This window comes from Saccopteryx leptura, chromosome 9 (genome assembly GCF_036850995.1).
Source record: "Saccopteryx leptura isolate mSacLep1 chromosome 9, mSacLep1_pri_phased_curated, whole genome shotgun sequence".
Taxonomy (NCBI): Eukaryota; Metazoa; Chordata; class Mammalia; order Chiroptera; family Emballonuridae; genus Saccopteryx; species Saccopteryx leptura.
In genome coordinates, this window is record NC_089511.1 from 71,886,922 (window position 1) to 71,907,948 (window position 21,027).

General features: G+C 48.1%; 2 protein-coding genes and 1 long non-coding RNA gene across 7 annotated transcripts in view; 1 reads left to right on the forward strand and 2 right to left on the reverse strand.

Moving 5' to 3' along the window:
* Window positions 1-4,099, forward strand: part of SGPL1 (sphingosine-1-phosphate lyase 1) — a 70,377-nt gene extending 66,278 nt beyond the window's left edge. For all 5 annotated transcript variants that reach the window (XM_066349597.1, XM_066349599.1, XM_066349600.1 and 2 more), the window contains 2 exons: window positions 930-1,050; window positions 1,515-4,099. In XM_066349597.1, coding sequence (XP_066205694.1) covers window positions 930-1,050; window positions 1,515-1,655 — 262 coding nt within the window. In that variant the 3' untranslated portion in view covers window positions 1,656-4,099. The remainder of the gene's footprint in view (window positions 1-929; window positions 1,051-1,514) is intronic.
* Window positions 2,112-5,228, reverse strand: LOC136381185 (uncharacterized). The gene is made up of 2 exons (XR_010747026.1): window positions 4,747-5,228; window positions 2,112-4,693 (listed from the first exon to the last, which is right to left on the reverse strand). It is a non-coding gene; the product is annotated as an uncharacterized lncRNA (long non-coding RNA).
* A 1,019-nt stretch (window positions 5,229-6,247) lies between these two features.
* Window positions 6,248-11,769, reverse strand: PCBD1 (pterin-4 alpha-carbinolamine dehydratase 1). The gene is made up of 4 exons (XM_066349604.1): window positions 11,668-11,769; window positions 8,514-8,645; window positions 7,920-8,000; window positions 6,248-6,848 (listed from the first exon to the last, which is right to left on the reverse strand). Exons 1-4 carry the CDS (start codon window positions 11,668-11,670, stop codon window positions 6,750-6,752), a joined length of 315 nt encoding a protein of 104 aa, XP_066205701.1. The 5' UTR covers window positions 11,671-11,769; the 3' UTR covers window positions 6,248-6,749.
* Window positions 11,770-21,027: the final 9,258 nt, after the last annotated feature.

Here is a 21,027-nt window from a genome sequence, read left to right on the forward strand (position 1 = left end):
GGAGTGGGAAGCATCAACCAGTAGTAGTTGCTTCTCATAAGTGCCTTGACCGGGCAAGCCTGGGGTTTCCAACCGGTGACCCCAGAGTTTCAGGTCAGCGCTTCATCCACTGAATCGCCACAGAACAAAATTATTATCTTTAAAAACTCTGGCAGAATGAGGTAGCAGCCTCTTGAAATCAGGGATTGGTCATAAGACCCCTCCTCTAGGATTTATACTCTTGGATTAATCTTGTACATAGTCATCAGATTGCTCTTATAACTAGCTTGTTACCTGAGTAATATTTAGCTCAAAACCTTCTAGAAGGTTTCTAATCATTCAGGCCTGCAACTGTCTTCTTTAATATGCTTTTTTAACCTACTCTTCCATGATGTCTTTAAATCAACTCTCCAGTACAACAGAATAGGTCTCTTCAGAGTCCTCCGCATACTCCGATCCTTTCACATGCTGGCACCATAGCCATTTGCGTCTTAACTCAGCCTTTTTCTCTTCACAGTACCTCTGTACCCCACTTGCCCCCCCAGGGGGAGTCGGAGCTGTTTCTTTGCCCTGACATCCTTCAAGACCCCAGCCTATGGCCCTGTCCCCATGAAAGTCTATCATCTGAGATAGGGCATCCTGTTGGTCACATGGCTGAAGGGCTGGCAGTGGACAGTTCTGCAGGGAGGGTGGGACCAAATGGCCAGCTGTAGTCATTCTCTCAGGGTGGTCCTTGGGCATGCCCAGAAGCCCTCATGCCAGCCCATGCTTGACAACCCATGTATTTGAGAGCCCCGATTCCCAGGGCTGGGAACAATTTGGATGGCTACACTGGTCACAAATAGCATGAAGGGGCAATCAATAAATTCCTGAATATGGGGCTGCTGTGCTTCAGAATTATTTTCCGTTTTCCAAGGTTTACCTCTCTTTGTCTCTTTCTTCTCCTGTAGCATTCATTTCTGCATCACGTTAGTACACACCCGGAAGCGAGTGGCCACACAGTTCCTAAAGGACATCCGAGAATCTGTCACTCAGATCATGAAGAACCCTAAAGCGAAGACCACGGGAATGGTAGGGGCACTTGGGGTTTTCCTTCTCTGTGGAAATTCAGGTGTTGGAGGAAGGGGGTTGAAAGAATGGAAGGACCTTGAGTCTGTCCCTGCCTCTGCCTCTCATCTGCAGGCCTATTTAACTGTAGCTGCTGAGCTCTGCCTCATCCATTCCCAGGGCGTACTAACCTCAGATGAGACATACTGTACTTAAAGCTCCTTGTACATTTGAAAATGCTGTATACAAAGGCAGGTTGTGGTAGTGTCCATTTGAAAAGAAAAAATTCACACAAGGCAACAAACCAGTTTTCTCTGGAACTTTCTACAGAAAATCCCATATGCTAGTTCCTTTGGGAAGAAAGACAGACTGGCAAGTACCTGGGAGATGTTCCATGCCAGCTCTCTTTCTGATAGAGTGGAGCCCAGGATGGGGGGTTGGGGTAGATCAAGGCCATTCTAATAACAGTTCTTTGACTGGATTTTCAGGGTGCAATCTATGGCATGGCCCAGACCGCTGTTGACCGGAACCAGGTAGCAGAATTGTCCTCGATATTTTTGGACAGCCTTTTCAGCACAGACACTGTAACTCAGGGCAGCCAGATGAATGGTTCTTCGAAACCCCGCTGAGCCCGGAGGGGCTCCTAGCCTTCGGAAGGTTCTTGGGATGTGAACAGACCACACACAGTTTCATCATCTGGTCTTGCTTCGAGAGCACAACGAGACAGACCACGAGACAGCTTGATTCTCAGGATTCACGGTCCTCCTTTTGTCATCCTGTTGTGGTTTTTAATGTGAAGACCCCGAAGGATTCCATTACATAATTATTTTGCCCTTGTTCTAAATGTTACACTAGGAATTGTTTTAACCATTTCCTTCTCTAACCTCTCTAGTTTTCAACATGACTTAATCACTGTGTGGCAGCTCTGACCTGTCCTAATTCTTAGGGAAGCTGGGGTACAGTTTATAGGATAGAAAAGGGGTTTCTTTGTTGTCTCAGCAGATGGGCGAGGCAGCTAGGAAGCATTCATGTAGCACCCGGTGGGTGTTAGGTGGGCTCTGTGCAGGACCCTTTTCCAGCCCTGCTCTGAGTAGGTTAGTTCTCCCTCCCCGAGTCACTTCTACTGCAACCCGTTTTGTTTTTCTAGGACACAGATTGGCCAGGCCACAGTTGCTATTATGCAGGATCAGAGTGGTCAGTCTACAAGGCAGGGTGTAGAGTGGTCCGTTGTCCTCTTCTGATGTGCAGTCCCCAATTGATGTTTGGTTTCCATCATCTTTTGGAGATTCTTATTTGAAACTATGCTCCCACTGGTTTGTTCTTATTTCCATGAACTAGGAAAAGAATGTAGTTCTCAGAGAATCTAGGAATTTCTGGCCTTGGTCCTGCCTCTCTGAATTGGCAGTTTTCAGAGCAAACCTGAGCCCTCTCCTGGGATGGGGATGATCAGAAACCAGACCCTTTCTACACTTTTCTGAGTGTCAGGGTAGGATGAGCACCCAGATTCCAATCTATGTCACAAAGTTGGTGGTAGTCCTTCCCTTCTCCACTGCTTTAAGCCACCATATATGAGAATATATTTGCTAGAAAGAACAGCTCAGAGCACCTTCACAAGTTGCCTTGATTTACCCTAGGTGGTGTGAGGAGGGCATGAGAGCCCCCAAGGCAAGGAAAAACTCCACTAGGGTGTTCTTCAGCCTCTTTCCTCTTCCTTCAGCTCCCAGAGGTACTGTGGCAGTTCAGCCTCAGGCACTGAACCCTTCTTAGCCCAGGCTGGGATGAGATAGACATTTTGGAGTAGGAACCCGTGATGATGTCAGATGTAGCCTAGGGCCTGGGGTTGCTTTTTAAGACTAGTTGCTCAGGGTGGTGCAAGGATAGGACCAAACCCTGTGCCCACTTCCTACCTGCTGACCTGCGTGCGGCCTGGAACTAGGCTGAACCACTGTCCTACCCTAATGACAACATCTTGTATGTGTGCCTTTCTCCTCAGTGGGGAGCAGTGGTGGGCCATTCCTGACCCAGGCCCTGGGGCAGGGAAATATCAGTTTGGAGGTTTTTATTTGGGTAGGGAAATACTTAGGGGTCAGGAGAAGCTCCTCTGTTCCATTATCCTTCTCAGGGACTCCTGAACACTCAGCCTCGTCAGGCCAGCGTCCTCTCGTGTCCCCACTGAGGGTGCTGGCAGAGAGCGCCAAGCTGACCATTTCCTCAGCTCCATACCACATCTGTCTGACATGTTCTTTAGCACTGTACTTTCTACACGAAACTGACTGGCTGTGTCACTGCAGGGCTGGTGTGTGTGCATGTGCGTGTTTCCTCTCCATTGTGGGTTCCAAGAGTGGTTGGTGTATGTGCATGTGCGTTAAGAGGGAAAGACTGAAGTCCTTCGGAGATGGGAGTTATGTTCCCTCCTGTTGCTGGGCTGGTGGGCCCCTCCTGGGAGAGGTGTGGTCGGAGCTGTGCACGAACCGGCTCCTCTGTCTCCACTGCATTCGTTATGCTGGAGGAAGTCCAGGGAGCCAGAACCATCCAGCAGGCACCACTGTGGTTTGTCAGCTGCTGAAATGGAGAAGCATGTGCCCCACAGAACGTTCTCTTTCTTCCAGCGTCTCCCCAGGACCTTCCCCTGTGCTGTGACAACACTGCTGCGGGGGGTGAGGGTGGGGGTGGTGGGGTTGTTTTCAAAGGGACCTACTGTAGCCACTTAATTTATGTTTACGAGCTGAAGTTTGACTTAACATTTGTGGGGTTTCCATTCTGTGTATATCTGCATGTAGTACCACCCAGTTCGGCAGGGGTGGGAGAATGTCTTAATGATATCATGCTTTTAGCAGATGTCACACTGGCCTCTGCAGACTGTACCGTCTTGTTTCTGCATTAGAAGTCAGCAGTCATGTGAATATACTGCCATGTCACTTTTAATATGACCAGTTTTATACTTGGAAAATGGTACTTGCTTCCTTTAAATCTTTTGTCTTTAATTTCTCCCTTCCCATTTCAATGCTCCCTGCCTAATTACAGTAATAATCTCTTAAAAAACAATTACGTAATTAAACGTCCCAAATTTTAATTGTGGTGGATGGTTGCATTTATTTGTTTAGGTGCACACATCATCCCAGGTGGGACCTTGACAGCTCTTGAGCCAGCTGCTGGTGAGAGACCGCCCCCTTGTGGTGAAATCATGGTGACCGCTGATATTAGGGCAAATAGACATGAGAGGCCAATAGCACTCCTGCCCAATTCCCAGCACTTCATGACTGCCAGGAAGGATGGTCATACCTGTTTTAAGGAGGTCTGGAACTCAGGTCTTTAGCTCCCCAGGCCAGGTCCTGCCTCATGTTGTCTGTGTCATCTTCATTCTCCACTTCTGCTCATACCTTACTGATGGATTGAGCCATCTGAGGTAGTCTCCAACCAGCTGGGCGGGGTGGCTCTGTCTAACCGCAGGACACTGGCTTTAAGCCCTGCATTTGGCTTGGGAGCTAATAGAACTGCTCAGAGTAACTTTGCACATGTAACTGCTGGGTGTTCTGTTCTATTAAGACTAAGAAGAGAGAAGTCTTTCCAATGGTCGTCATTCAGTAAGCAGGCTTTTCATCTGGCTCTCAGTCCATTCAGACTTTGCGGGAATCAAGTCGAGGAATGGGGCCTTTGCTGTAGTTTTCTGCCGAGAGGCCCGGATATGCTTTGAAAGGAGACCCGGCCCATCTCAGATACGGTGTCTGGAGGCTTATACCTCCTTACAGCTCTGAACCCCTTTGCCTTCTCTGGGGGCCCTTGGTAGCAGTGAGCCACTTGCAGCTAGACTCAGTGGTGACTGAAGTAATGACTGAGGCCTGATCCAGCCACCAACTAAAAGGCAGATGTTCGAGAGCCTTTGCTTCATTTGGAAGCAATTGCTTTAAGCTTTCCTTTTTATCACTTCGGACTCCATCCCATCATTTCAGTTATTTGAGTAATTTTGAATAAACACTGATTTCTAAACTGTGTTGTATCTTTGTCCCACGTAAATGTGCTTCGTGCAACAGTAGTGCCCTCTGAGTTGGGTGTTTCAACCCTTGATCCATGAGTAGGTAGAGCCAGGAAGATGACATAACACATAGTCCATGCCTTCACATCTAGTGCCTTCTGTCCCCTAACCTAGTCATCAGGTCACAGCATACTTAGAAAACTCAGTCAGAAGTGGAGCAGAAGGGGGACCACTGAACCTTGTCGGGGAACCACTGTCTGAACCTTGTTGGTTTTGACATTAGGCTTTGCTGAGAACTTGCTATTAACATAGGTAGTGATAATCCTTACTAGCATATAGGCTGGGAAGAGGGTCCTTCTAGTTACTCTTACCAATGATGTGCTCATTTCTCACCCACCACCCTCTGCCTCTTTTCTGGCCCTTGTTGCAAGACCAACTCATCCAGGGTAACTGGGTTGTGACATTGCTGGATGTCTGCCCCAAGTGACCCTGGCATTTGCAAGTTGGCTTAGTACCTAGGCAGCTTCAGGTTAGGTGGGAACTCTTGCATAATGGCATCCATGAAATGATACCCATGTGCCATGCACACGGGTGAGATGTCACTGCTTGGTGTTCCCTCTCCCCGGTCCTGGCATATCAGTGAGAATGTTTTGTCCTAGAGTTACTGATGACTGATCTCCGAGTCGGCTTCTTAACTCTCAGATGATAAATAGGCTGTCACCTCCTACACTGTAGCTTCTGTTGTAGCCCTTATAGAATCAAAAGCAGGCAAGCCTTGAGACTCTGGCTAAGTTTCTAAGAAAGGTAAAAGCCATCAGGATTAGAATTCCCTCACCTGATGTTTTGGACCAAGAAGGTAATATGTCCCCAGATGCCTTTTTAGTCCTCAAGTCTCACAGTGTGTGTCACACCGGCCCTGTTCAGCTTTATCTTTGCTCCTGGTGCTCCCTTGGCCATTTCTACCTTGAGAGTTTGGTTCAGGTCTTCGAGGCACAACTCAAAGCTCCAGAGTGACCCTTGTTAATCACTTCCTGTTCTCCTAGCACATTTCTTATCCTTGCACCTGTGTTTTTACTGTGAAGTAAATTTTACTTCACCCTTCCTAGTAAGAGTTAACTAGTTAACTGTTCTCCTGTTTAGTTCCCCTAAATGATAATGAACTCCTTGAAGGCAGAGAGATCTTGTTTCGTACCCCCCCCCCCCAGTGCCTTGTACAGAGTAAGTGCCTTAAATGCCTTTTGACTCCAATCTGGTTTGACCTGTAGAAAAGATTCTAGAGCCTGAGGCCAAATGAACCAGCAGTTTTCCTTGAGACATAAAATGCATGTGTGTTTCTATTATGTAGGAGGGGGTTGCATTAGGGTTCTGGTTTCTAAGATGAGACTGTTTATCTCACACAAAGCTTCTGTCACAGCTTCTTGGGAAATGAATTAGAAAGGGAGCAAGACATAGCCCTGAAAGGAAACCATTCCTGTTCCTGGGAAGTTGTAAAGAATGGGAAGAGCTTATTCAAATTGGTGTACATTTAATAGATCCCCAAGGACGAAGAGCGTGGTGTGGGGAAATGGGCCAAGCTTCTGGTGTTGACAGTGAGGCTGGCATCCCTCACAGCAAGGACTCACCCCTGAATGGAGGCAGCAGGTGGACCTGGCGATTTTGACTGGAGCAACATTTTGGGGCTCCCCTGTGCCCTCTGGGTTTCCAGTCAGTCACCCCTTTCCCTGAAGAATTCAAAGAGGAAAGGCAGGGCCTAGGTCATGGACACGGCTACTTGCTCGATGAAGCTGGCCAGGTTTATGTCCCGTTCTGACAGGCCTGCACACTCGTGGGTGCTCAGGGTGATGTGGACCTGAAACAAACCAGAGAATCGGGACCAGCTGATTCTCCGACTTCTGATAAGAGCAGGAGAGTCACCAGCGTTGGGCGCAGCCACCCTGGGTTCCCGAATGCAGGCAGACCTTGCACGGTGCTTCACAGATGCTGTGTGTTCTAAATTGAAAGTATGAATCTCCAGCAAAGTGATTACACCCTGCTAAAGGCTCAGGTGATATTAGCATTTTTAGCAATAATATTTAAGGTATGTACATTGGTTTTTTAGACATATGGCTACTGCACACTTAATAGACTACAATAATGTAAACGTTACTTTTTTATGCACTGAAACCAAAAAATGTGTGACTCGCTTTACTGCAGTGGTCTGAAACAGAACAGACAGTATGTCCGAGGTCTGCCTGTAGTAGGCAGTCACTAGTTTCCCCTGGGGCTGCTTTCCTGACATGACAGCTATTTTTAAATAGTGCCAAACTGTCTTACATTACACCTCCAAAAACAGTGGTAACTTCAGCTATAGGTTAGAAGTGAAATATCCAACTATGAAGAGCTACCTAAAGCTAAAGACGAGATAAAAAACCAACTCCAACTCCTAAATGCTACCCATTTTAGATCATGTCTTTTAGCCTTAATGTTCAGGATAGCTCTTGGTACATGGCAGGCATTTAATGACTATTTCAGTTCATTCAGCAGAAAATACGATCTGTTTGCTGGGCATGGCTATTCTTAGTTCACTGTTATTATTTTATTCTTCCATACTCCAGAAAGATTTAAGCGATGCAGAGCTACTAACAAGGAACGTCTGGTTCCCACAGCCTTTTCTTCCTTGGGTTTGCTTTCTTTGTGTCTACTTAATGTCTACTTGAACCACAAGTCATCTCACAGGGTTTTAATCTGCATTTCCTTAATTTGTAGTGAGACAGTATTTTCCAGGATTCCTTATGGTGATTTTAGGAAGGAGATGAGTAGAGCAGGAGTGGATAGTCACACTGCAGGTGAGAGGGCTCCTTGGGAAGTCCGAGGAAGGGGCCTTCAGAATGAGGTGGACTTCTCAGAGTCCACGGGCCAAGTGCACAGGCCCCTCACTCACCTTGTTGTACACGTTAAACCATTCAGGATGGTGGTCCAGTTTCTCAGCCTGCAGGGCCACTCTTGTCATGAAGCCAAAAGCCTGGTTAGTGAAGTGAGACCCAGGTTAGTGTGTTGAGAGAGGGATAGCTGGGCACCTTTTGATGGCCAGTGGACAGCCTCAGTGCAGGAGGATGGACAAGCTTCCACTAAGGAGACCCTCTCTAGCCTAGTCGTTCCCCCAGCGTCTGTCACTGGTTCTGAGGCTGGAGTCCGAGGTGGTCTTTCTGCAGTAAAAAGTCTTATTACTCGGATTACTAACAAGGTGGAAACACTAGAGAGGTGTTTGGTCTTGGCCAATCTTTTGTCTAGCTAACATGTCTTCAGATGCACATCTGTTTCCTACTTGACCTATCTCCTCTAAGGATTGTTTCTCAAAGTTCCAGGTGTGGAGAGCTCAAACCCCACGTCTGCACTGTAATCCCCAGGGATGACACTTGCCAAGTAAGCTCATTAGGGTGGTATCTGAGAGTCTGCCTAACAGGACTTGGAGGAAGATACCAGGTGGGACCCCAGCTGCCCCAGTCTCAGGAAACTGCCCCAGCCTGGCCCATACCCTGTTGAAGTCTTTGAAGTGGAACTGTTTGAAGATGGCGTCGCGGCCTTCCAGCTCGTTCCAGCCCACAGCCCTCAGGTTCGGCAGCAGCTGGTCCCTCTCCTCGGCACTGAGCCTGTGTGCTTTGCCAGCCTGGGACAGGAAAGCAAAGAGGCCCAAAGGCATTTCTTTGTACAGGTCAAGAGACAGGGCCCCAGACCTTCAGGGGCGTTGAGCCAGCCTCCATTGGCTGCTCTGGGCACAGACGAACAACAGTCCAAGGGTAGCTGGTCGAAAGCAATGGTCTGGGAGGTGTTGAGGGTGGCGCCTGCCCTGGGCGGGAGGCCCTGGCTCATGCACTGATAGGTTTTTAGATTTTACATTCTACTCAAAAGGACAGAAAATCCTGAGGTATAACGCAGATCACCTTGGACTAGTAAATGCTCCCACCTCCACCCCCCAACCAAAAAAAAAAAAAAAAAAAAAAAAAAATTAGGTCTCTTACATGGATAAGGGAGTGAAAGCAGAACCAAGCCCAGATGTGTATGTGTCACAACACAACCCCTTACTGTCCCACCTCCTTTTTCAATTACAGACCAAATGCAGTCCGCCTCCATGCCTCTACTGTTCCTCACTGTCAGGTGCATTGCACAGGAAACAGGCCTAGACAGGGGAAGTGACCACCTCATTCCCCAAGTCAGTGAGAGCACACGCTTCGTTCTCGAAGTGGGTCTGTGCCTCTGCCTCCCTGGACCCAGCAAAGGACCCAGCATGAAAAGCACATGCCAGGCAGCTCTGAGCCACAGTGCAGTTGATGAGCACTGACACCACCCCCAGTGGGTGCACCGTGATCTCCATGCAGCCCTGTTCCCCCCATCAGGTCCGGGGCTCTCAGACTTCCTCCTGCCGCCTTTGCTGTCAGCCTGGGAAGCCCAAGCCACAGCGCGTGGTTCAAAGTAACTTGGCCAGCCTGACCTGTGGTGGCGCAGTGGATAAAGCGTCAACCTGGAAATGCTGAGGTCGCGCCGGTTCGAAACCCTGGGCTTGCCTGGTGAAGGCACATATAGGAGTTGATGCTTCCAGCTCCTCCCCCTTTCTCTCTCTCTGTCTCCTCTCTGTCTCTCCCTCTCCTCTCTAAAATGAATTAAAAAAAAAAAATTAAAAAAAAAAAAGGAGTCTACAAAGTAACTTGGCCAAAGGCGACTGGCATACCTAGTGCCCATCTTTTTATTTACCTATTGTGTAAAGTGCCCTCTGGGCAGCCCAACTTGGCACAATTCTGGCCAAGAGTGGAACCCTCAGGGATCAGAAGGAAGCAAAAGTCAATTCTAACCTCTGGGAGGATCCAGGTCTAGGAGCTTACGTGGTCCCAGAATTAGGCTCCTGAAATAGAAACTACCCAAGGACAGAAACTGTAAAGTGCTAAATTAAAAATGAATCAAGCAGGTCTGGGGAGATGACGCGACTGAGGTTAATGTGTTTGGGAGGCAGCTGCAGACCAGAAGCCATGGGTTGAGTTGGCAGGACTGGTTCAAGCCCCAGTTCTGCCTTTCTTCAGTCAAGGGGTCCTGTGGCACTTGTCTCCCTTGTCTTCATGGGTAAAAGGGAACAAGAACTACTTGACATCAGGAGCAACAGGAGCAATGGACACTTCAGTAACCTCGTTATTAAAAGAAGGTCATTTGCATTTTTAAAAGGAAACTTCTTGGGGCAAGTTAACTTATGCAGGGCCTTGCAGGTTTGGGGAGACTTGGAAAAGCGCTCTGACAGGTCTGTCCCCCGTCCCCCGTCCCCCCCCCCCTCCAGACATGTGCTGTCTCTGGAGGTTGGGACTTGCTCTGTCTTCTGCAGTCTCCAGGCTCCAGAAGGCTAGAGAAGGCAGCAGAGAGCTGCATCACATGCCCAACCCCATCTCTGTTCCAGAGCTGGCCCTTTCTCAAGGCTGATAAGCCAGATGTCGCCCAAGGCATGAGAGCTCACTGTCCAGTTCTTTGGTCTGAAAGGAGTGGGTGGGTACTAGTGAGCTCCTGGGAGGTCCCCCTTTCTCTTGACTCTTCTGGAATCCACAGGTTTCACAGCCCTAGGCTGACCTGATAAGCCCCTCTGAGATCTGGAATGGGGGGGGCGGTGTTTACTTAGTAATTCCCACGTGAGCCTGGCCTGGCCTGGCCTCCCCTCCGGGGAGTGTGCCCAGGGGTTACTGATTACCTACCTGCACCCTGCACCTTGAGGGTCTCAGTGCACCTCATAGTGAGCCTTAGCTCCCCCCCCCCCCCCCCCCAAGCCATCGCCTTCAAAACACCCTCCCAGGTGCCACTGCAGTCTGGACTCCACCTAAAGTTTTGGGGCCAGAAATGGGCTGGCTGTTTTAGTAAAGCTTCCGGGGTAGACGCTCCTCCCCTGGCTGCCCCCATAACGCACCTTCACCTCTCCAGCGGAGTGGGGGCGGGGTGTTGAAGCACAGCTGAGCACAGGGCTTGAGACTCTCCCGGAGGAAGCTGAGCCTGGCCAACAGATAATCCAGAGCAATCATGCTTCCACTGCCGGACAGGCCTCAAACTAGGCAACAGCGCTGGCTCCGAGGCCAGGGACAACACAGGGTGCATGGAGGGCTCAGCCAGCCCCTGTGCCCACACACAGCGCAGACTAGAAGGGCAGTAAACAGGCACGCCAAGGACAATGCGTTCAATCTCCCCTCCTCACACTCACACACACAGGCGTGTCCCCATCGCCACTTCCAGTACAGAACAGAACCTTGCCATCAAGGCGGATGATAACTGTGAGCTCACTGTGTTTTTTCTCCCCACCCAGGTGCAGTCCCACTACCCCACCTCTACCCAGGGAGTCACTAAGCCCCGCCCGAATTATTGTGGTGCTGAGGGGGCACTGGCTTGGGAGCCAAGGGCAGGCCTGGCCGTTACCTAGACCTACCACCGCCCTCTCCTGGCCTCAGCTTCCCCCGAGACACCACCGAGGGTGGGAGCGCCGCGGGGACACCCTACTCTGAACCCAGCGCACGCTAACCTGCCGGGGCCTCGGAGGAACCCTCCCCCATCCTTCCACCCGCCCCTACCTGCCCTGCCCTAGCAGCTGAGGCCTCCTTCCTCTCCTACCCTACCGCGCGTCGGTTCCTAAAGGCGCTGCCCCAATCGCGCCGACAAGCGGTCCCCCTCACCATGTCGGAGCGCGGCGTGGACGCTGGCGAGCAGCAGGTGGCGCGGAAAGGGCGAGCGTGACACGGGTGCACCCGGCGGCCGTCGGGCGGGGCCGCGCTGGGGCCGCCCCTCGGGGCGGGGCGTGCAGCTGGGGCGGGCGGTCACCTGTAATCATTAACTCCGGCCGGCCGCGACCGGCACGATCGGCCTCTGCTTCCTTCTGGGACTCTCCGCCGCGCCCGTGTCACGTGGATAGAATTTAGGGGTTCTGTATGCAGGCTCCAAAGGCATACTTAACGCGTTCGAATCCTTCTCTGCCACAGACCAGCTGTGTGACCCTGAGCGAGAGATTTTCTTTTAAAAAACACTTTATTTAGGTATTGATCTATAGTAAATTGCACATATTTAAAGTGTACAATTTGATGCGTTTTGACAAATGTATTCCCCCATGCAACCATCTTCACGATCACGGTCATGAACCACCTAAAAGTTTCCTCTTCCCTCAGACAATCATTGACCCGCTTCCCCTCGCTGTAGCTTAGATGGCCTTTTCTAGAATTCTGCGTAAATGGAAATCAGATGGTATTACTCTTTGTGTGTCTGGTTTCTTTCGTTCAGCATAATTACTTTTTCAGGTTTCACCCATGTAGTTACATGTATCAATAATTTCTTTTATGGCTAAGTAAAATTTATTTTATATTGTTACATTGTCTTGGATGTGTTGGTTATTTATTCTCTTGTCCATGGATGGGCGGTTGGATTGGTTCCAGTTTTTGAGCTGCTGTGACCTTCTGCATACAAGTTTTTGCACAGATAGATGCTTTCATTTTTCTAGGGTAAATACCTAGGAGTGGGATGGCTAGATCATATGGTAGATGTATATTTATAACTTCTGAGGAAACTGCCAAAGTTGCCATATATCCCCACTAGTGCTGTGTGGGAGTTCCAGATCCCGGGTGCGGCACCCTCACAGAATGACCGATGCTTGGTAGGGTCAGTCTCTTCAATTTCAGCCATTCTCATTAGTGTGTAGTGGTATCTCATTGTGGTTTAATTTGAATTTCCTTAATGACTAATAATATTCAACACCTTTTTCATGTACTTATTTGCCATTGGCAAATCTTTGGTAAATTGCCTATTCAAATTTTCTGACCATTAAAAAAAATAGCATTTGTTTTCTTACTGGGTTTTTAGCACTTTATCATATATATGATTTGCAAATATTTTCTTTGCATCCTCACAGTGTCTTTCAAAGAGTAAATGTTCTTAATTTTGATGAAATTCAATTTACCAAATGTTTCTTTTATGGATTGATATTTGGTGTTGTAACTAAGAAATCTAAAATGACCCAAGGTCACAAAGATTTTAAAAAATGTTTTTTCCTATATTTTATAGCTTTTGTCTTTACATTTCAGTCTATGTTCCATTTTTAGTTAATTTTGTATATGCTTTGAGTTATGTATCTAAATTAACTTCATGCATTCGGTTATTCAATTGTTCCTTTTTCCACTGAATTGCCTTTGTATATTTGTTTAAACAAAAAATCAGTAGGCCATGTATGTGTGAGTTTATTTGTGGACTCATTATTCTGTTCCATTGACTCTTTGTCCATCTTAATGCTAACCCCACACTGTCTTGATGGCTTTAGCTTTATAAGGCCGGAAGTCAGGTAATATAAGTCCTCTGACATTAAAAAACATCATTCTTGTGCCCTGGCCAGTTGGCTCAGTGGTAGAGCATCGGCCTGGCGAGCAGAAGTCCTGGGTTCGATTCCGGCCAGGGCACACAGGAGAAGCGCCCATTTGCTTCTCCACCCGCTCCCCTCTCCTTCCTCTCTGTCTCTCTCTTCCCCTCCCGCAGCCAAGGCTCCATTGGAGCACAGATGGCCCGGGTGCTGGGGATGGCTCCTTGGCCTCTGCCCCAGGCGCTAGAGTGGCTCTGGTCGCAACAGAGCGACGCCCGGAGGGGCAGAGCATCGCCCCCTGGTGGGCAGAGCATCACCCCTGGTGGGCGTGCCGGGTGGATCCCGGTCGGGCGCATGCGGGAGTCTGTCTTACTGTCTCTCCCTGTTTCCAGCTTCAGAAAAAAAAAAAAGAAAAAAAAAACCCCAACAAAAAAAAACATCATTCTTGTATTAACTTTTATCCCTATACTCCACTTTTACTCCTCTCCTCTCAATAGTGGCTTTTCTAATGTGTTAATAAGTATTTTTGTTTGTAAATGTAAAAAAACATATGTTGTGTTTCATCTCTAAGTATTTTTTAAAAATATTTTTTAAATGGTGCTGTTATGCCATAACTTATTCCAGAATAGTTAGTGGACTGAATGGAGTAGCAGACAATTCAAAACAGAATAGGAGTGAACAGTTAATATTCATTCATGTTGTATGGTTACTTAATGTGTAGCTTCTAATTTCTACTTAGTATTCTGCGGTGAGAATCTGCCATGATTTATCATTCTACCAGTGATGGACACTCAGGTTGCTTCCAACTCCCTGCCGCCACCACCACCACAACCCCCTGCACATGAGCATGAAACGAGCCAGCATGTGCACACACGTGCACATGGACACATACAGAGCCAAACATCAGCGTGATGCTGCAGGGAACAGCTCCACTCAGCAGCTCCCTGGCCTGTGGCAGTTTCTTAGACCAGTGGTCCCCAACCCCTGGGCTGTGGACCAGTACCGGTCCGTGGGCCATTTGGTACCGGTCCACAGAGAAAGAGCAAATAACTTAGGTTATTTCTGTTTTATTTATATTTAAGTCTGAACGATGTTTTATTTTTAAAAAATGACCAGATTCCTATCCGTCCAAGGCTCACCCTTGACACTTGTCTCGGTTACGTGATACATTTACCCGTCCCACCCTAAAGGCCGGTCCATGAAAATATTTTCTGACATTAAACCGGTCCGTGGCCCAAAAAAGGTTGGGGACCACTGTCTTAGACAACTTCCATATATGCATATCCTATAAACCCAGCAATTCCCTCATGGGTGTGTGTGTCCATAAGTGGTTCCGGATGCTGTTCAGAGAGGCTGTGCCAGCCCTTGTATCGCCTGCAGTGTGTGAGGGTGCCCATCTCCCTACATGCCTCACACACACATACTCACACTTAGCATTGCCTAGCTTTTTAATTTTTGTCAAGTCCAACAGGTATAAAATGATAGCTACTTTTTGTTTATTTGTTTAGCGAGAGAGAGATAGACAGGGACAGACAGATAGGAAGGGAGAGAGATGAGAAGCATCAACTCATAGTTGCAGCACTTTAGCTGTTCATTGATTGCTTTCTCATATGTGCCTTGACCAGGGGGCTCCAGCTGAGCCAATGACCCCTTGCTCAAACCAGTGACCTTGGGCTCAAGCCAGTGACCATGGAGTCATGTGTACGGTCCCGTGCTCAAGCTGGCAACCCCGTGCTTAAGCTGGTGAGCCCGCACTCAAGCCAGATGAGCCCATTCTCAAGCTGGCGACCTTGAGGTTTCAAACCTGGGTCTTCCATGTCCCAGGCCTACCTTCTCTACTCACTGTGCCACCCCCTGGTCGGGATTTAGCTACTGTTTTACTTTGCATTTTTCTCATTACTAATGATGCTGCACAGCTCTTCACATGCTTTTTAGCATCTGAGACTTAATGTTTATAAATTGTTTGTTAATATCCTTTGCAAAATATTTAGAATTTATGCTGCTTTTGATTTTGTTGATTTGCAGGAATTGATATCTAAACTCCTTAACTGACATTAACTGCTTGTCAGTTTTAGATATTGCATTTATCTCCTTTTGTTCAGCCATCTGTGTACTAACTTCTTCCGTTCAGTCCTTTGTTGCCAGACATTTTATATGTATTTTGGAGTAATAAGATTTATCTTTTTATGAGTGAGTGTTTTTTAATTAATTAATTATTTTTTGCACATGTGAGAGAGAGAGAGAGAGAGAGAGAGAGATGAGAAGCATCAACTTGTAGTTGCTGCACTTTAGTTGTTCATTGATTGCTTCTCATATGTGCCTTGATGGGGGGTTGAGGGGAGCTCCAGCTGAGCCAGTGACCCCTTGCTCAAGTCAGTGACCTTTGGGCTCAAGCCAGCAACCATGGGGTCGTGTCTACGATCCCATGTTCAAGCCAGCAACCCCGCACTCAAGCTGGTGAGGCCGTGCTCAAGTGGGCGACCTAGGGACTTCGAATCTGGGTCCTCTGTTTCCCAGTCCAACGCTCTATCTACTGTACTACCACCTGGTCAGGCTATAATTTAGTGTTTTTTTAATGATTTAATGATAAATCTCCTCCCACCGCTACCACAAAAATGTTCTTTCTTTTCTTCTGTTAACTTTATGGTTAGATAAATTTAGGACCTAAATGTGAAAGGTCCCCTTTAGTATGCAGAGCTCGGTAGGATGTTGCCCAGATGTTCCTGCAGTGAACCTTGACTCCCAGTGTCCAGCCTTTGGCTTCTGCTAATTATCTGCCAGCCAAGGGGGTGGGGCTTCTTAGAGAACATTGTCCCGCAGAGACTAGGCCATGTGTGGAACTATGAGACATAGTGATACATTTCTGTTTTAAGCCACTACTACATTTTGAGGTAGTTTTTTTTTTTTTTTTTTTTTTTAATTTATTTCCCTGAAGCTGGAAACAGGGAGAGACAGTCAGACAGACTCCCGCATGCGCCTGACCGGCACGCCCGGCACGCCCACCAGGGGGCGACGCTCTGCCCACCAGGGGGCGAGGCTCTGCCCCTTCGGGGCGTCGCTCTGTCGCAACCAGAGCCACTCTAGCGCCTGGGGCAGAGGCCAAGGAGCCATCCCCAGCGCCCGGGCCATCTTTGCTCCAATGGAGCCTCTGCTGCGGGAGGGGAAGAGAGAGACAGAGAGGAAGGAGAGGGGGAGAGGTGGAGAAGCAGATGGGCGCTTCTCCTGTGTGCCCTGGCCGGGAATCGAACCCGGGACTTCTGCATGCCAGGCCGACGCTCTACCACTGAGCCAATCGGCCAGGGCCTGAGGTAGTTTTTTAAATGCAGCAATAGACAATAGGACAAATAGATTCCTGAACAAAAATTGGAAGTGGAGTGTTAAGGCCAAACAGTGTTAGCTTGGGAACAATGTCTCGGATAAGGCAGAAGGCAGGTTTAAAACCCAGTAAGAAGGGTTCCACTACTGTCCAGGATGTAGAAAGCTGCAGTGTTGCTTCTACACCAACGATGAGGAAAGGGTATATTACGAAATCATCACTTTTCTTCAGTTTGCTAAGGCATGGAGGTCACAGGCAAACAAGTAGCCTGAATTCAAAGGGAAGCAGGCGCCTCCAAGGGGAGAGAGGATGCACAGCCCCTGAGAGTCAGTGAGGAGTCAGCCAAACTGTTAGCAGACTGTCCCGACAGTCTGTGCTGGCATGTTTTCTGGAACAGCTGGGAGAGTTTGCGCACTCGCAGCTTTTATTTATGGGCCTCTGTCCAGGAGAGCTCAGGGGAAAGTGCGGGAAAGCGAGATGGGCGTGAAACTCCCCTAGCCCAGCAGGAGCAGGAGGGGACTGATTAACCGCTGCTGTGGGGAAGTGCCAGACCCTCCTCTGCTCCAGGCTTCTGTCTAAAGGAGCCACTGGGAGAGTGCCCACAAATCCTGTCACTTCCAGGGCCCAAATACAGACCCATTGTGCCTTCATTTCCGGTAGGAGGAAAAAAAATTCCTCCCTCCACGGGGTGAGAGGTGGGGTGGGGGGGCAGGGTGGTGCAGAAACCAGTTCTAGGTTAGACCTATTCCAGTACCATTAGAATTCAGCTAACTCTGGGGAGGAGCGGGAGCTCCTGCACAAGACCTGCCACATGCAGAAGGCAGTCTGGCTGGGAAAGGGGTTGGGATAGGCGGAACGCTGAAAAGCTCAGGAGCCCGGGACCACAGAGAGCCCACCTCCTTGACCACCTTGAACCTAGCACTCAGCTGCAACAACAGTAGTCCGTCTTCCAAAAGAGAAGGGCAGGAGTATAGAAAGACTGGAAAAAAGTTCCACCTGACAATATCAGTGCTGATGAGGACGTGGGGTCACTGGGACTCTCCTACATTGCTGGTGGAAAAACGGAATGGTTCAACTCCTTTGGAAAACAGTTTGGTAATTTCTTTTAGAGAGAGGAGAGGAGGCAGAGAAATAGACTTGTGCCCCAATTGGTATCCACCCGGCAAGCCCACAAGGGAGTGATGCTCTGCCCATCTGGGGCTGTTGCTTCGTTGCTCCACAATGGAGCCATTTATTTATTTATTTATTTAGCATCTGAGGTTGAAGCCACAGAGCCATCCTCAGCACCTGAGGTCATCTCGCCATGCTGGGGCAGAGGGGAAGGAGGAGGGGTGGTAAAGCAGATGGTGGCTTCTGTGTGCCCTGACCGGAAACCCACCTGGACATCCATGTGGGGGGGGGGGGGAGGACACTGTACCACTGATCCAGCTGTCCAGGTCGGCAATTCCTAATGAAGTTAAACATATATTTACCTTATGAATCAGCACTCCCACTCCAAGAGAAATGTGCAAAACCCTCTATGTAAATGTGTATGGCAGCTGTATTTGGAAATAATCCAAATGTCCATCAACAGATGAATGAATAAATAAAAGTGGTCTGTTCAGACATGGGAATACTATTCAACACAAAGGAGCAAACTGTGGGCCCAGGCAGCAACATGGGTGAATCTCAAGAACATTATGCCAGGTGACAGAAGCCACACTCAAAAACTTTTCAAAATAAATTTAAAGAAATGAAAGTGTGTGCTTACAAACATACATCTGATGATTGGAAGAATTTCCAGAGTAGATGGCTCTGTACACATTGAGCCTTGTTTCGCCTCCGTCACATGCTTCTCTGCCAGGGATCATGGGACACATTTATGCCACTTACTACCTCTGGCCCCACACCTTTATGTCACAATGCTGAGTGAGTGGGTACAGCCAGAGGTGAGAGTATTTCTGGAACACTTTTTAAAACCAGAATGACTAGTGATAACTAACCTAGACATGACGTGACTGAGAATCACATTCATTCATCCCTCTAAACCTGGTCTAAGTGTATCCCCAACTCAATTTGTGCTTATTCTGATCCCCAAACATTCCCAACAATTTACTCTAGCACAACCTACCTGAGGGATGTGACGGGGGTGGTGGTGGTGGAGGGGTAAGTTGGAGTAACAAAAGACAAGGGGTTTAACCTATTGCTTGCCAGGGAGTCTTCTCTGGGGACTCCACCTGACCATCCTTTATGTGGTCCCTTGCCTCAGCACTCCATTTTCTTTCTCTCAATTCTGGAGGATGGAAACGGCACCTCAAAGTCCCCCATGCTTCCTGGCACTCTACCCTGTACTTAACACCCTCTCAGCAAATGTTTCCCAAGTCAGTGTATGTGTGCTGGTTTGTGGTAGCTGAGATGGCTTCTGAACAACATATAAAATGTGTTTGACAAGTACTGTCTGATAATCAAAACTCTGAGACTCAAACATTTATGTAGTAGTCCCCCCACCCCAATCCTAAACTGAAGCTCTTAAGAGTAAAATACAGAAGAAAACAGCCCTGGCCAGATAGCTTGGTTGGTTATAGCATCGTTCCAATATGCAGAGGTTGCTGGTGTAACCTTTGGTTTGATCCCCACTCAGGGCACACACAGGTGCAGATTGATGCTTCTGTCTGTCTGTCTGTCTGTCTCTCTCCCTTCCTCTTTTTCAAAAATCAATAAACTAAAACAACTAGAACAAAACCAAAAAAACCCCATCATTTAAAAATTAGCAAACACATGTTCCTAATAATAATAAAAATGACAAAATAAGCAGGGATAAGATGATTGGGCAATCAAGGTAAAAGCCACCTTCCACACTGTGCTCGCAGCCACCCAAAGTCACCACACAGAGGCAACCAGAGGAAGGGGGTGGGGCAGCTGCCCTGAAGTCTGACTCCTCCATTGGCCTAATTGTGCGATCTCGAGCGAGTTACTTAATCTTTTGGAGCCTCAGTTTTCTCATTTGTAAAATGGGGATAATAGTAATTGCCTTGTAGATTTTTTTTTTATAATGACTAGATGAGATATTTCATGTCAAGGGTCTGGCAGCGCCACTGTGATCTTTCAATCCCATGCTGAAGGTCATCTGCACGGTTTCTCGTCCCATAGATGCCTCGCTCTGCCTGCCGGATGTCTTGACCCAGAGAATGAGCTGTGTTCCAGACAGACTGAGAACGAAGCAGAGTTAACAGCTCACACTTTCAGTGGGGGCCAGGCTTGGTAGTAAATACCTGCTTCCTGGCCCCTTTCCGCAGCTCTGGAGGGTTCTACACAGTGTCTCAGGAGTCCCCGCTGGGCACAGCTGTGTTGCCCTCGCAACAGCCTCTCACTAACACACGTACTTGGCTAGCCTCCTTCCCCCACTAATCTGCCTCCTGTCTTCTTTACTTTTCTTAATTCACAGTGGTCTTTTTCTTGCTGATTTATAAGATAATAGTCCTTTCTTTTCCCCCCTGAAGTGAGAAGCGAGGAGGCAGAGAGATAGACTCCCACATGCACCTGACCGGGATCCACCCAGCAAATCCACTAGGGGGCGATGCTCTGCCCATCTGGGGCGTTTCTCTGTTGCAACCAGAGCCATTCTAGCACCTGAGATGGAGGCCATGGAGCCATTTTCAGTGTCCAGGCCAACTTTGCTCCACTGGAGCCTTGGCTGCCGGAGGGGAAGAGAGAGACAGAGAGGAAGGAGAGGGGGAGGGGTGGAGAAGCAGATGGGCGCTTCTCCTGTGTGCCCTGGCCGGGAATCGAACCCAGGACTTCCACACTCCAGGCCGATTCTCTACCACTGAGCCAGCCAGTCAGGGCAGCCCTTCATTTATTATAGATGTTGTAAATATTTTCTTTGAATCTCTTTTGCATTTAGCTTAGTGACGATGAGGAATATTTAATTGTTAGATAGTCAAAGTTGTCTGCCTTTTCCTTTGGTTTCTGGATTTCATGTCTTGCTTAGAAAGGACTTCCTCACCCCAAGATGAACAAATTTTGGCCTCTATTGCCTTCTAATACTTTGACATTTGTTAAAAAGTGTTCAGATTATCAATCTCTCTGGAATTTACTTCTGGGCATTATATGTGATATAACAACAATAAGACATTATTTTGTTTTCCGAGTGGCTTGATAATCATCTCATACTATACTGCTTAAAAAAATTAGAAGATATTTCAAAATGAATATGAAGCAATAAAGAAAGAAACATTTGCTGTTTTAAAATTAAACAAAAACTTCAGAAAAGCAAACAAGTCAAAGAAAGTTGTCTAATTATGCAAATGAGATGCAAAATCAACTTTTATTTCATTGGTGAAATACACTATACAAAAGGCTGAAAGTACTGGAGTATCTGCACGTTCCCCGACCCCCTAA